The sequence below is a fragment of the Filicampus tigris genome, chromosome 12, assembly GCF_054856515.1.
Source record: "Filicampus tigris isolate MCC_2025a chromosome 12, RoL_Ftig_1.0, whole genome shotgun sequence".
In the NCBI taxonomy this organism is placed as follows: domain Eukaryota; kingdom Metazoa; phylum Chordata; class Actinopteri; order Syngnathiformes; family Syngnathidae; genus Filicampus; species Filicampus tigris.
In genome coordinates, this window is record NC_141228.1 from 24019565 (window position 1) to 24033232 (window position 13668).

Below are 13668 nucleotides of genomic sequence, written 5' to 3' on the forward strand. Positions count from 1 at the left end.
AAGAGAACCCAACGAGGGCTGACGATGAATAGACAGCACTGCCCCTGGCGGTCTGGAGGGACGTCAAAGAATCTGGCAGCGGTGCTCTGATTTTATTCATTTTTTAAAAATTTCAGGCAAATTGATGCATTTACAAATCTTTTCTGTTATAGACTAAAAAAAAACCATCAATAAAGTTAGTCTTTCCTGTAAATTGATCTATATTTCTTCCTTTTCTCTTTTGTTTACTTAGAAAGTTAAAGATACAATTTTTTTTTCCTGGAGGGGGTTTGGCAGAAACTAATTGAGAAGCACTGCACTAGATATTTTTTAAAACATCAGACAGTTTGACCCCGCAACTTGGAATTAAAAGAGCATTTGGCATTCAAGGGTAAAATCAAGACAAGACCAATTAATCAATAACAAGAATTTGAACCACTTTTGTGAATGATGTGCACGCACACAGGCACACATACAAACTGGCTGTGCAGGAACATCTCAACAGTCAAAGCAAATGTGGTTACATGTTCCAACAGAACTCAATCTGCCATTGCTTGGCTTGGGAGGATACTTGCAGTACGCCTCAAAATATAAAACAAAGCTAAATGCAGGGATGGATCGGCCCCGCGCCGCCTTTTTTTTGGGGGGGTCCAATCTGCAAAGTGATCATAACAAAAGTAGGCATTCACTCAAGAACGGGTCCCGGAAGAACATACAGTATTTGATTGGCACGTTTCTATTCAATTTTGCGCTCGGGTTTTTTTTTGGTGCGTCCTGTTATAATCGACATGTACAGCCAAATTTGTGTCGATTGGTGATTGTAACTTTCCGAAAATCACGAAATGATCATCCAAATCCGAACAACAGAAAAGTAAAAAAAAATCTTGTTAATTTAGCTTCACCAATCTGTGTTCTTGGCTCTCATTTGGATGAGATCCCTAACTGAAGTATTTCAATGAGCGAGCTCTGGAATTTGCTCAAAATGGCTGCTTTGGATTAAAATGGCCTTCCTGTTCAATTTCAGGCATGGGTCTTTATGAGACTTGTTTATGCGTGCTGTCATGATAGTCATGACCACCCAATTTTGTATATGATGGGTGAAGCGGTGTCCGGGCTGATTCTTTTTCTCACTACCCAGGGGGTGCAACAGAGTAGAGTCGACATAACTGGGGTGTTTCACGGCATGTTGAAGTCATTCAATTGTGACTGACACCTTGCCTGACCGTCTTTTTGTGTATTTTGTCCAAGTGGCGTTGCTGTACTTGCGATACAGATTGGGTTGGGTCGAGTGTGCACTTTGGGTAACCACATCGGCAGCGGACACACTCAACCCCCACTTGAACGCGGGACTACAGTTCAATGTTTTTCATTTGAATCGTCCGGTCTTCCTTGTCAACATCGCCTTCGTCTTCGTCTTTGTCATCAAAGTCAAAGTCATTGTTGTCCTTCATGTTCTTCTCCTGCTCCTCCCACTTCTTAATCTCCAGCTCGTCTTGCTCCTCCTTCATCTTCTTCTCGGCTGCCTGGTGAGCACAAAAGGCAACAAACACCTTACAAACACCTCAAAGAGTCCACTGGCAAAATAGTCCGAGCATTTGCTTGGTAATAATATCTAGTCTAAGGGTTGACTGAAAATATCAGCTTGCGAATGTCACACGAGCAACGCCAGAAAACAGATGAGCCCTTTGCCATTGTCCGAGTCCTTCGGCTCGCGGACTTCCGATATGATGGACCCCCGATGCCGCTCACTTGCTGCCGTGAGAGGTGAAGCCACTGGCGTCCATATTGCGTTGCCACCTCATAAATGTGCCTAAATTGAATGCATTGATTTCTCTGCGGCGTATTCACGTTATTCTCTGTCTCCAAGGGGCGAAAATGCACAGTGTGTGGCGTACATGCAGTGTTTTCAGCCCAAACCCAACAGAAGTCGTCAGTAAGAGCGGTGATGTAAGATGGCCGCCCTTCGGCTTCAGCCACCAGGGGCCACATGTAAGTCCATCATATGGAAAGGTCCATGCCCCAGGCACTGTGATGTCATTTTCAGTCGACAACAAGTGGGAAAATGGCCGCCCCCTGAGATGGATAAAAACATTCGCTGTCCACATTTACACAACAAATTGACGGATAACTAGCTTTGAAATCACAAGCCAGTAAATTGTTTGCTCTCGCTATTTTTCAATTGAATTCATTGCTAAGAAAAAAATCTTGCAATATCTCAGTGTTGTTCAAAGCGAAGACAACTTGCACGAAATATGAAGTCGACACACACGATTTGCCTCTGCGGACCACATAAACGCTGCGGCGGGCCCGATCCGGCCTCCGGGCCGCGGGTTGGACACCTGTGCTGCCGAAAAGGAACGGGTGGACGGAGAGTGGCGCGTCCTTACCCGCGTGAGTCCCCAAGTCTGCCGAGCAAAGTCTTCGGCTTCCTGGACGTCGTCGGTGACGAGGAAGTTGTCAAAGACGCTTCCGGACCTCATCTGACGGGGGCGACACACACGTCCTTGAGCACGCGTTTGGAGCCGTCCGTCAGTCTGTTGACGCTCACCTGCCACAAGTCCAATCCCAGCACGCCGATGTTGCGGAACTTGTACATGTCGGCGTCGTGAACGTACTCAGGGTTGGCGATCTCGGGGTGGACCCACAAGCCTTTGAAGTCGGGGTTGTCCATCTGCTTGGGCGTCCAGTCGCCCTGCGAGCGACAACCAGCGAGGTGAGACGCTGACGGTGTCCTCGCCGCGACGCACGCGAGGCCCGCGAGGCACCTTGTAGTCCGGATTGAGCATCACGCGAGGTGACCACACGCCGTCTATGTCCTCTCGCCAGTCGCTGGGTTTTCGGTGTCTGGGGTCTGGGATGGTTTCGGGCTGGTCCCAGTCCTGGAAAAACAACTTTTCATTTTCACACTGGCAAGTGAGGAGGAGTCACAACAACCCGCTTTTGCGACGTCCTATCTGAGATGTCCGCTACTTTTTCTTGTGTCACTTTTCTCTGTGAAACGGGAAGAAAAGTACAAGAGTATGACGTTCAAGTCACTCGTCCCGCCCGACGACCTCACTGTTCATATGAATTGATTTTTGGCCAGTTTTTCCATGTAAAATTGTGTCCCGGTTTTCATACATCCACTCAGTTTTTGCATTAAAAAAAAATATCGTCACTTGGTCATTTACTTCAGTTCATCCCAAGCATTTCGTAGGTTTTGTAGAGAGGCAACGTAGGTCAACACTCAATCAATCAATCAATCAATCTTGGGCAACATTGGCGGAAAGCATCCAGTCAAAAGTCAGACCTTCAAATTAAAAGCATGGGGTATAATAACATAGTGTCAGCGCACTTTCTTGGGCCACACGGTGGCTGTAAAAAAAGATTTTTTTACAACCGGACTAGGAATGGGATGGGCTCCGACCGGTCTGGGAAATACGACCAGTACGGTTGCACAAGGCCCCTATCCCTTTTTGGGGCATTGACTATGTCTTATAGCGTGTAGTGTATTGTGATTTTGCTATCATCTCATGTGTAACTAATGACCTTTCAAATGACAGTTAAAAACGGATTAGACATTGTACAGAATGTAACCTAAGCTATTTTGTAAGTGACCAAGCAGGAAACGACAATGTTGTTCCCGGAAAGAGAAGCAGTTGGACTTGTTCTAAGTTGACTTGTTATTCTTGTCGTGCAACTGTCACGCGTGCGTTGTCAGAAAGTGATGTGAATGCAAAGATTGAATCAATCTGAAAAGCTCCAGGCCAAGCGGCTTCCAAAGATGTTGAGAGAGAAAAATGTCAAGAAACCTGACAGAATAGGAGAAAGCATTTGGAGCATTTGGTTTGTGTTCTCACAGATGATGGACGACGACAAACGCGTGGCAATGAAATGAAAGTGCGGCGAGCGCCGCGCCGCGCTCACCTCGGGCTTGGTGTCGTCGGGGTCGTCGACGGTGGGCCGCTCGTCCCAGTCGGCCGGCTTGCTGGCCAGCGGGTCTTTGATGGTCTTGGGGGGCAGCAGGTCCCAGTCGTCCTCCAGCGAGCCCGACGCCACCTCCCGGTTGTCGATCTTCACCTGGTACGTTTGGTCCGGACGCAGCACCAGCGTGTACACGTGGCTCAGCTTGTCGTCCTGACGCAGAGAAACGGGAGTTCACAACAGGCTGGACAGTGGGAGGCAGCCACGCGCGGGCCTTCAAGGCGGCATTTCCCCAAAAAAGAGGCGTCAAAAAATTGCTACAATCCTAACTTACAAAAATTGCAATCTTTGCGGGGGGGAAAAAGTCCACATTTTTCAGAGAAAAAAAGTCGCACTGAACTTTTTGAAGGAAAACGTCTGAATTTTCCCCCACAATAGGTCTTCATTTTTTTTCAAAAGTATCATTTTTTTGGGGAGAAAAAAGTTGTAGTGCGATTATGGCAGTCATTTTTGCTGACCTTGCACTTGATGTTTTTCTTGATGACGTGTCCTTGTCCCCTGTAGTTGAGGATGACGTGAACTTTCTTGTTGGCCGGGCCGCAGATGTCGGGACCTGCCACCAAACACAAACACGACGCCGGTCAGACCTCCCCCGAGGCCATAGTTGAGTGGAAAAAAAAACAAAACAAAAAAAACTCTCCCCTGAAGCTCGACCAGCAACGCATCTTGCACGAGCTTTAAACATAACCCAGTTTAGGGCACCAAATTTGGGTTTGGAAAAATCGAAGAGATAAGAGCTTTGAAATAGGGTTTCAAACCAGTCAAGGTTTCAAAGTAAGGCTTTAAGCATAATTTGTGATTTCAAACACGGTTCTCTCAGCCAGTGTCAAGTTTGAGAGCAGACTTGTGGTTTTGAGGAGAGTGCCAAGCGTTGTTTTCTGACCAAACATGATGTAGAAGGGCGACTGGGCGTTCATGTGGGCCTGGTCGAGTTGGGCGTCAAAGATTTTGACGTAGCCTCCGCCGCACTCGAGCCCCTGCTGGTGCTTGACGCTGAACTGGATCACCAGGACTTTGCCCTCGTTGCTGAACGGCTCCAAGCGCGCCGACAGCGCGTAGAAGCGGGCGTCCTCGCTCGTCTGCACGCCTGCAACCAGGACAACCGAAGGAAGGCCGTGACGATTTTGAAAAACAACGAAAAAAAATGCAACTTGACCACAACACAGTAATAACACCTTTAAATGGACTGTGAAGGATTCAACAGTTTGTGCAACATGATTTAATGCTGCCGGCCTATTCACGGTGCTGCTCACTTTGGCCTCCTTGGGGGGGGGGGCGCAGTACAATAAAGTCAAGCAGAAGAAGAGGAAGAATAGTTCTTGTGATCTAAGCGACTCAAAAAGATGCCTGAATAGCAGTCATGTTTCATAGAGGATCAAGAATATATGCCCACGACTATTTCGTCATGTTTTTGTTGTTGGATTTTTTTGCTGACTCACCTTTATCGAGCTCAGCGTCACCATAGAACTTTCCGGCGCTCAGCTTCCATTGGCCGTAATCGTCCCTGTGCTTGGACTCCACCCACCTGCCCCTCCAACCATCTGACGCAAAACAAAACAAACATTTGACACTTTCCCAACAAGAGACACATTTTGAGGAAATTCATAAAATTGTTCAAATGTGCCAAATTATGTTTTCAATTTTCATGTATTCCTGAAATTCAAATGTGACCTTTTCCGTCCTTTTGACTTCATGTATTTATTTTAAGTGAAAACAAATCATTTAACTACACTTGTTTTTTCATGCAAATGTTTTTTTTTCTATTAAAAATCAATAAATCCAAGAAGAACAGGTGTTCTACGAGGAATGTGGGGCGGCGTTTCTTAAAGCTCTAACTTGACGGTGCTTCGGGCTAGCATAACCTCTTTAGAGCGCCTCGTTGTCAGCTGGCACACATGGTGGAGAAAAGGCAAAAAACAAGAAGTAGGGATTTAAAAAAAAAAAAAAAAATCCAACTTGACGGCCATTGGCGGACCACGTCTTTCCACCAGCGTGCCCACTTTAGAGTGCCTCATTGTCAGTCAGCCCTGAATGCACGCACATCTTAGCAGTGGTATTTGACAGATAGCGCACAGTTGAGCGGAGCGGCGTCCCAGCGCAGCAACAGAACGGTTTGATTAGTCGCCAGTTTGAGGCCCCGTTTGATAGACTTGGCCATTTTTTTTCAATAGCCGGCAAGCGGAGCGTGTCTTTGTGTCGATGAGGTGGCTCTTTGCGGGAGTCGTTTGTTTCGGCGGACGACGGCCAGTTGGAGTTGCTAAACCGGCTGCTCGTGCGACGGCGGGAAACGTCGTCGCCAAACCGGCTTGTCACGTGACGGCAGGAAGCGTCGAGCCGGAATGGTGGCATTTATGCGACGCCGCGGCACACTTGTACCATCAATTGGCTCCACTTTGGCTAAACTGTCCACAGACATGCAGCAAAAACAATTAGACGACATGAGCATTTTCGTGGACTGACATTGTTGTCTAATGTTGTCTTTTTTGTGCTTTTAACACAACATGAAGCCTTTTGTGAACATGTCGTGTTTGAAATGGCAAAATATGACAAAGGGTGCCATCTTTATGACAGTTAAGAGTATTTTGTGCCAAAATTTTGACTTGGATTTTTGTGAGCACAATTACACTGGCCAACATGTTTTTTTTTTTTGCTTCGGTTTCGGTTCTGGCCACAACAATGAGATCAGAACATACATGTATTACTCCTGTCCAAAAGGCTTTACACTGGCTCCAAAATCTGCTACTGGTCTATAAATCATGGAATGCTTTGGGTCCTGATTTCCAATAAGGAAATGCTGATTGGACATGACACCCAGGAGGACTCTGAGGTCTGTAGACTCGGGTCAATTAGTGGAGCTGACACAAACATGGTGAAGCAGCATCTAGCTGTTCTGCTGCACCCAAATGGAGTAAGATGCCAACAGAAGTGAAGTTCAGCTCCAAGTGTAAATGCTTTTAAATGCAGGTTCAAAACATTGCTTTCCCATGATACCTTTCATCAAGGTCTTTGAAAGAATTTCCATCATCTTTTTTCTTTTCAAAATCTTCTTGCGATGTGCGTTCATTTCGTAATTTACTAAAGTACCTTTTATTTCTTTTCTTTGCTTTTAAATGTCTTTAATTCTTCTGAAAGTACCACTTCCCAAGCATCTTGTGACAATATAAAGCATTTTGGGCCTGACTGCAACATTTTGTGGTCTGACAATGCTATGTGCAATGCTGACAATGTGCAAATATTTGGGTCAAATATAAACTTTTAAGGCCACATGTTGTGTTTTGTGGTCTAATGTCGCCTTTCCGTCAGTGTTTTTTTTTGGGGGGGGGGACACAAGAATTTTCATGGACTAATTTAGCCTAATTTTTGTCAACAAATGATTTCAATGGCAAAATATGACAGTCCGACTTTCTTGACCAAGTAAGGTATAGCAATGTTGTTCAACTGTCAACATATTTTCTGCACGAATACTGCAGCCAAATAAAGAAATTAAGGGCCTACAGTTGACTGAGGTTTTTGTGGCCGAACTCGTAGATTGAAATATATCTATTTGAAAAGAAAACAAGAAAGCAAAAGCGTGACTTTTGCGGCCAAGTAGCGAGCAAAAGTGAAGCTGGGCGCGTCCATACTTCACCTCCATCGAGAAACTGCTCCTTGAAGAAGACGGTGGCGTGGCCGCTCCAGACGAGCGAGGCCAGCAGCGCGAGGACGGCGGCCGACAGCGGCATCACTTGTTCGGCTAAGTTGAGTTGAGTTGGGCCCGAAGACGCTCCGCCGCAGTGACCGTCGCGCTCATAAAGGTGAGCCGGGAGAGGAGAGCCACGAGAGCCAGACACCTGTGGCCCGCGCTCATTGGCCGAGCGCTCCGGAACGCTCCGAACGCTCGGCCAATCAGAGGAGACCGCGAGTGTTCTTTTCGGAAAGGTTCGGCAAAGGTCGGCCGAGGCGAGGCTTCCTACTTCCGCATTCAAATACGAGAATGTGCTTTTTGTTCATGGAGTTAACATTTCTTTTCACTTGAAATTTTGTTTTGCATTTACTGGAGAGGAACAATTTCTCTTTTCTGATTTTTTCCCTCCACGAAGTTGCCTTAAAAAGAAAACAAAAAAACATATTTACTGAAAATGTGAACAGGTTCGTTCTGTTTATGAAGTTATTTTTCAAGGTTGACATATATTTTACATGTATTTTATAATGGAAGTTAAGTTTTCTTTTAATATAAAATGTTTACTTGAACTAGATGATAATTTTCTTTTTTTACGGATGCGGACTACTGTTTTAATAAAATCATATTTATTAATATTCTTTCTGCTTATAAAGTTGTTTTAGGAAATAAGTTGAAATTTTTTCATTCAAAATTTGTGCGCTTCTTTTTGCGTATCAATCCATCCATCCATCCGTCCATCCATCCATCCATCCAGCAGTCCATCCATCCTGCAATCCAGCAATGAATCAAACTTTATTTACAGCCTCGAGATGACAAACATGCAATACAAAACAACACGCTGCAAATATGCGTATATAAAAGAATGTTGCTGTTTTATTTTATGGAAGATCAGTTGTGTTGTGTTCTCCAGTTAAAAAGTAAACAATTCATTGGATCCAAGTTCGCGCGGGTTCAATACTTACAGCTCGCAGTGACACCTGGCGTCGTCACTTCGAGCCGCACGCCGTGATCGTATAGTGGTTAGTACTCTGCGTTGTGGCCGCAGCAACCCCGGTTCGAATCCGGGTCACGGCATGTCCATTTTGCAACGATCTCGTCTTACTCCAAAGCAGCGCATGAAGAATTTATTTCAGTCTTTTGCAGAGGTTACTTTTGACAAGCGGCGACTTTCTTCCAAGGACGTATACATGACGGATTCACAAGTGGCCTCTCGTGGCTGAAGCCAGACGGCAGCCATCTGACGTTGCTACCGACAACTTCCGTTGGGTTTTGACTTTAGGAGCCCTGTTTGGACCAAAGAGAGACTCGCAAAGAAACAAACAGACGAGGCAACAAGGAGCACAAATGTCTTTAGAATGGGAAGACACAAGGGACTATTAGAAGACACAAGTATTATTGTCAAATATTTGACTCAATAAACTTTTTGCCAAACAATGCATTTCACTTTTATTCAGTATAGATTATTTGGAGGTAAAACGTAGTCTCAGTTAGTTGTCATTTTTCAAAAGATTTCATTTGTATTTTATTTTGTCCATGATTCTTTTTTTGTGTGTGTGGTTATTTTGTTAGTTTTTGTAAGCTATAATAATCTTGCCCTGGACTTGATGTCAACCGATCGCCGGGCACGTCTAGACAAAGCACAACTAAGAACAATTTTGCACCTTCAATTGCCCTAACAAGCATGTTTTTGTCATGTGGGAGGAAATACAAACTCCGAATTCAAACGTACAACCTCTGACTGAGCCGTGGAGCGCATTTCCTATAAGCAGTCGTCCATCGTGCTGTCAAAACCACACAATCTTGGAAACGTAGTCAAAAGAAACATACTGTAGCCTTGATGTCATTCCTCTCTTTCTTTATTTGATTTGAGGCGTCTCTACTGAGGGGAGGAGAACCTTCCGAGGAAAAGGATGGAGTTGGACTTATTGTGCCTGATATAGAAAAGGAAGGGATGGTCCGCCGTGAAGTGTTCCTCCCTCAGCATGCAGAAAGCCGCCACGCCGGCAGTGGCCGCAGCGGCCTCGGTGCCCTCCTCGTTGACCTCCACGAAGGCTTTGTGGGCCACCGTGGACAGAGAAAGTCCTCCCTCGCCGTTCATTCCGGAAAGGTCGGCCTTTGCGGCGCAAAACACGTCTGGCATGCCCAGTTTAGCCAAAGGCTCGTTCAGCTCGTACTCCTCTTCCAGTTTGAACTTTGGCAGATGAACGACGACTTCCGAGTGGATGTCCATGTTGTCTCTCTTGGTCCACTCATCTAGCTTTTCATGCGTAAGCTCCTTCTCCAGCTACAAGAAAAGCAGACGTATGACTTTCTTCAGCATAGCACGCTCGAATGTGTTGTGTTCAAAAACGCTGCAGCGAGAATAGCGTAAACCTGCGACTGTTTACAGCGCAAGCCAGTGAGTACAGTTGCATAAAACAAATGTATCTAATAACAAGGAAATTGTTTGAGAGCAAAAATAAGACCCCCCCCCCCGCCAAAATGCCACCATCCCGCTCGGTGTGTGTTGCGTGACTGCCAAACGGCTGCGAGCGCTAACAATTGGATGCGACCGGCGGTCGGGTGGCGTACCTTCAGCAGCGGGTCAGCGCCATCGCTCGTCTCCTCGGGAAGCAGGATGAGCATGCTGAGCTGGTCGTCCATGTAAGGCAGCTCCAGGATTTGCAGGCCCAGCTCGGGGACGAAGTTGTAAGGCACTTTCTTCATCAAATGCATCATATTCACCGTCGTCGTCACATTCTGACAAACGTCAAACGCAGAGAACTTGACTCGACGGACGCGTTTGAGCGACTGCCTCCCAGCAACCGTTTTCATAACCAAGGCTCGAAATTGTCCGTGTAGGTGCAAATGTTTTTTGGGCGTGTCTGTTTGTCCACTGCAATCGTCTGGTGGCCGGTCAAGCCCCGCCTCTCGCTGAAAGTCTGCAAGGGTTGGCACCAGATCTCCAGCAAGCCAAGTTGTTGTTTTGTTTTTGTTTTGAATGCGTAAGAATAGAAGCAACAGCCAAGCAAAAACAGACAACGAGCACTTAACAGCAGTTGTCCGTGCTCCAAAACAAGTGGGAAGAAGTCTGCACTTATTATTGTAACGCTCCTCTGACTGATCTCCCTCAAACGAGCAACAGATAGCTGCAGCTCATTTTGGAATGCTGCAGCTGGCGCTCTGACCTGGACAAAGTGGTCACAACATATTCGCCAGTCCTAAAGCCTTGACACGGTCGGGTGTCGAACTGATGTCAAAATTCTGCCACTGGTCTACAAATGACCGAAAGGCTTTGGGTCCCGAATACACGAAAGAAAGGCTTGAAACGGAACGTAAAGCCAGTCGGGCTCGGTCAATTGGCGTAGGCCAGAACTCAAAGCAAACAGGGCGAAGCCGCATTTGGCTGTTCTGCCGCACGCAGGCGCAAGAAACTGCCAACAGAAGTGACGTCGGCTCCGAGCGCAAATGCTTTTAGATTCAGGTTAAAACCGTCGCTTCCCCCTAATGCCTGTGAGGCCTTTTCGACACTTTACAAATCAATTTCACGGCATGGTCTCCGAGTCAGTTTAGAAAGCTACGAAACTAAACTATGCGCTCTATGCGTCAGGCTGCCTTGCCTCGCCTTATCCTGCCCGCCTCTTCTCCCCACGTTGTGTTCACGTGTGGACTGCACCTATTCTTTCAATTTCACCTGGTTGACTTTGAATGGCATCTCTTTGGTGTTTGCCAGATGGAAGCGGTGCTTCCAGTTGCCTTTGAAGTAGATGGCATTGACCAGAGCCAATCTCGTCACGGTGCTGACGGTTCCCGGCTTCAGGAGATCTTGAATCTTATCTGGGAGGAAACGCACAAAGCAAAGCAACGCGGTGACTTCCGCCTTCAGGGCCGGGCGCCGGACGCTCTCGCTATCTGTCTTTGCGAGGCCTTACTCTCGGTCTGCTGCTCCACCCAGCTGTTGATCTCTGCCCTGCAAGCCTCCGGAGCCCCGATGAAATCCACAGTCTTCAGATCGGCTTGATAGTGCTTGTGGGTGGCATCGAGGAATTGCTGCCGACAAATGAGCGCTCGCAAGTTTAGCGTGTCACGTACTTCTCTCGTGCCGACGCAGAACTCACAGGGAGGAAACGGGAAGTGGATTCTCCGTAAAGGCGGTTGGCCACTTTCAGCGTGTACGATGCAGAGGGCGAATTGATGTCAGCGTTGAGAGTTTGGAAGTCTGCATGGACGCCTGCGCCAGATGCGAATGACAGCGCCTGCGGGAGGATTTCACAACAGAGACTTTTGAATCCGAAACAAGGAGACAGTACGTCACCGGGTTGCCCTTGAGCCGACGGTCGGGACTTTGACACCACGAGGCCCATTTAAGCTCCCCTCACCGAAAGCCTCCATGCGGCACGCTCCAAAATCGAGCCGGAAACGTGCAAGCGGGGGAAGCAGCATTTGCCTTGAAATGTCACAAGTGCAACGTGCTTTGGTCCCATGGCGCACTTTGATATTTCTCTCATTTTCACGGATTTCTTGAGCACATTGCCAAGATAACGACTAGATTGCTTCGTCTATAACGACAGCAACGACGACAACATCTTTTTGGGAAAGGAAAGCAACAATAGCGAATCCTGTTCTGCGAGTTGTTCTTTCCTGCCTTTTCCATATTCCAATATTTCGCGGACCTGATGTCACTGCAATGACACATGCGAGAAATGGCGTCGACCTGTGCCATCTGTGCGGCAGTGTCCCCTTTGGCTCCCAGGTAGACCATGGCTAGTGCTGAGCTGACGCTCAATGGGGAGACAAAGATGTTGCCGCCCGGGTTGGTCAGGCTCAAGGTGCGCAGCAGCTCCAGAGCAAAGGTTGTGTTGGAGATGCTGAGGGTGGCCATGCTTGATGGAAAACGATGTTCCTACAATGACACAAAGAGATGACTTGCAGAGCAGTGTGTGGCCTCATCCGTTCATTTTGCACAAAAGGCGCACGTCCTCCTCCTCGATGCTTCAATCCACAGGCATTTTACTTGGGCACCTTGAAGGCTTACCATGAAGGGACACATTTGAAGGTCTTATTGTCATCGCTGATGTTGTATCGCGAGATCATTTGGGTTGGAAGAGGCAATAATGAAAGGAGATTTGAGATTCAGATTGGCAGAAAGTACACTCGGGAATTTTATGCAACAGGTGACTCCATCAGGAATGAAAGGACTTTTCGGGTGCCATTATTATTTGTGCATCTTTAGCCCCCCAGCTGATTTTGTTCAAAGTGTGACTGCGGCAGAAGAACCCCCCCCCCCCCCAAATATTGATGTCACCAGTGGCAGATGAGCACGATATATGCAAATTGGAAGAAGGAAACGGGAAGAAGGACAATTAAGTGGCACGCGCACAGATTGAGTGAGACAAACCATTTGTTTCAACTATGCTATCACGTGAAGGACAATTTTCACTACATGGAACACACACAGCAGCGCCGACTCCTATACGACACAATTGTGACTTTTTCATTGGGATCGTCACGTTACCTGTTTGTGTCCAAACACTGCCGCTTCCTTCACGCAAAGTGAGAAAATAGTGAGCGAGAGTCAGGTCCAATCTGCCAGAGGGCCCAAACGGATCCAAAGCGTCCAGAGGTGTGCCGCCGAATGAGACGTTTGCGTTTGCGTTTGGAGTGCAGGGCGGCGGCGGCGGCGGCGGCGGCGTGTGGGTGGGACGCGTGACTGGGCCATAAGTCACAGTGTGATGATAAGAGAAACAAAAGGGAACAAAGAGTCGGCTAAAGTCGACAGGGAGGCGCAACGGGCACATGGCGCTCGTAGCGCAGAACCATTCAAAGAGATGCAAGTGAGTGTAGATAAATCAACAAATGCAGATCCCGTCGGCTCTTTATTGGCTATTTATTTATTGAGGCAAAATGGCAAACGTGGGCCTTCTGGGTGTCTCTTTTATTCCCCAAGAGAACAGGTTCCTCTTTTCGGCCGTGTCTTATTTGGAAAGGCGTGTCGCGTGTGATTTACGGCGCAGATTCCAGCTCGTCTCACTTGCGGCGTAGCCGTGGCAACCGCGATAAACAGCGCTCATTTATGGCAACCTTCG

The 13668-nt window shown here is 47.2% G+C and overlaps 2 protein-coding genes and 1 non-coding gene across 3 annotated transcripts; 1 reads left to right on the top strand and 2 right to left on the bottom strand.

Annotated features, from left to right (window-relative positions):
- Positions 1–73: 73 nt before the first annotated feature.
- On the bottom strand, positions 74–7750 carry LOC147139327 (calreticulin-like). Its single transcript, XM_086048385.1, has 9 exons — positions 7571–7750; positions 5382–5483; positions 4826–5029; positions 4401–4495; positions 3886–4095; positions 2745–2858; positions 2528–2671; positions 2367–2459; positions 74–1502 (listed from the first exon to the last, which is right to left on the bottom strand). The coding sequence occupies exons 1-9, from the start codon at positions 7662–7664 to the stop codon at positions 1329–1331; spliced, it is 1230 nt and encodes a 409-aa protein (XP_085904511.1). The 5' UTR covers positions 7665–7750; the 3' UTR covers positions 74–1328.
- Positions 7751–8605: 855 nt separating this feature from the next.
- trnah-gug (transfer RNA histidin (anticodon GUG)) lies at positions 8606–8677 on the top strand. The gene has a single exon. It is a non-coding gene; the product is annotated as a tRNA-His (tRNA).
- A 764-nt stretch (positions 8678–9441) lies between these two features.
- On the bottom strand, positions 9442–13247 carry serpinb1 (serpin peptidase inhibitor, clade B (ovalbumin), member 1). The gene is made up of 7 exons (XM_086047154.1): positions 13098–13247; positions 12297–12485; positions 11701–11838; positions 11515–11632; positions 11277–11419; positions 10175–10342; positions 9442–9887 (listed from the first exon to the last, which is right to left on the bottom strand). Exons 2-7 carry the CDS (start codon positions 12462–12464, stop codon positions 9480–9482), a joined length of 1143 nt encoding a protein of 380 aa, XP_085903280.1. The 5' UTR covers positions 12465–12485; positions 13098–13247; the 3' UTR covers positions 9442–9479.
- Positions 13248–13668: the final 421 nt, after the last annotated feature.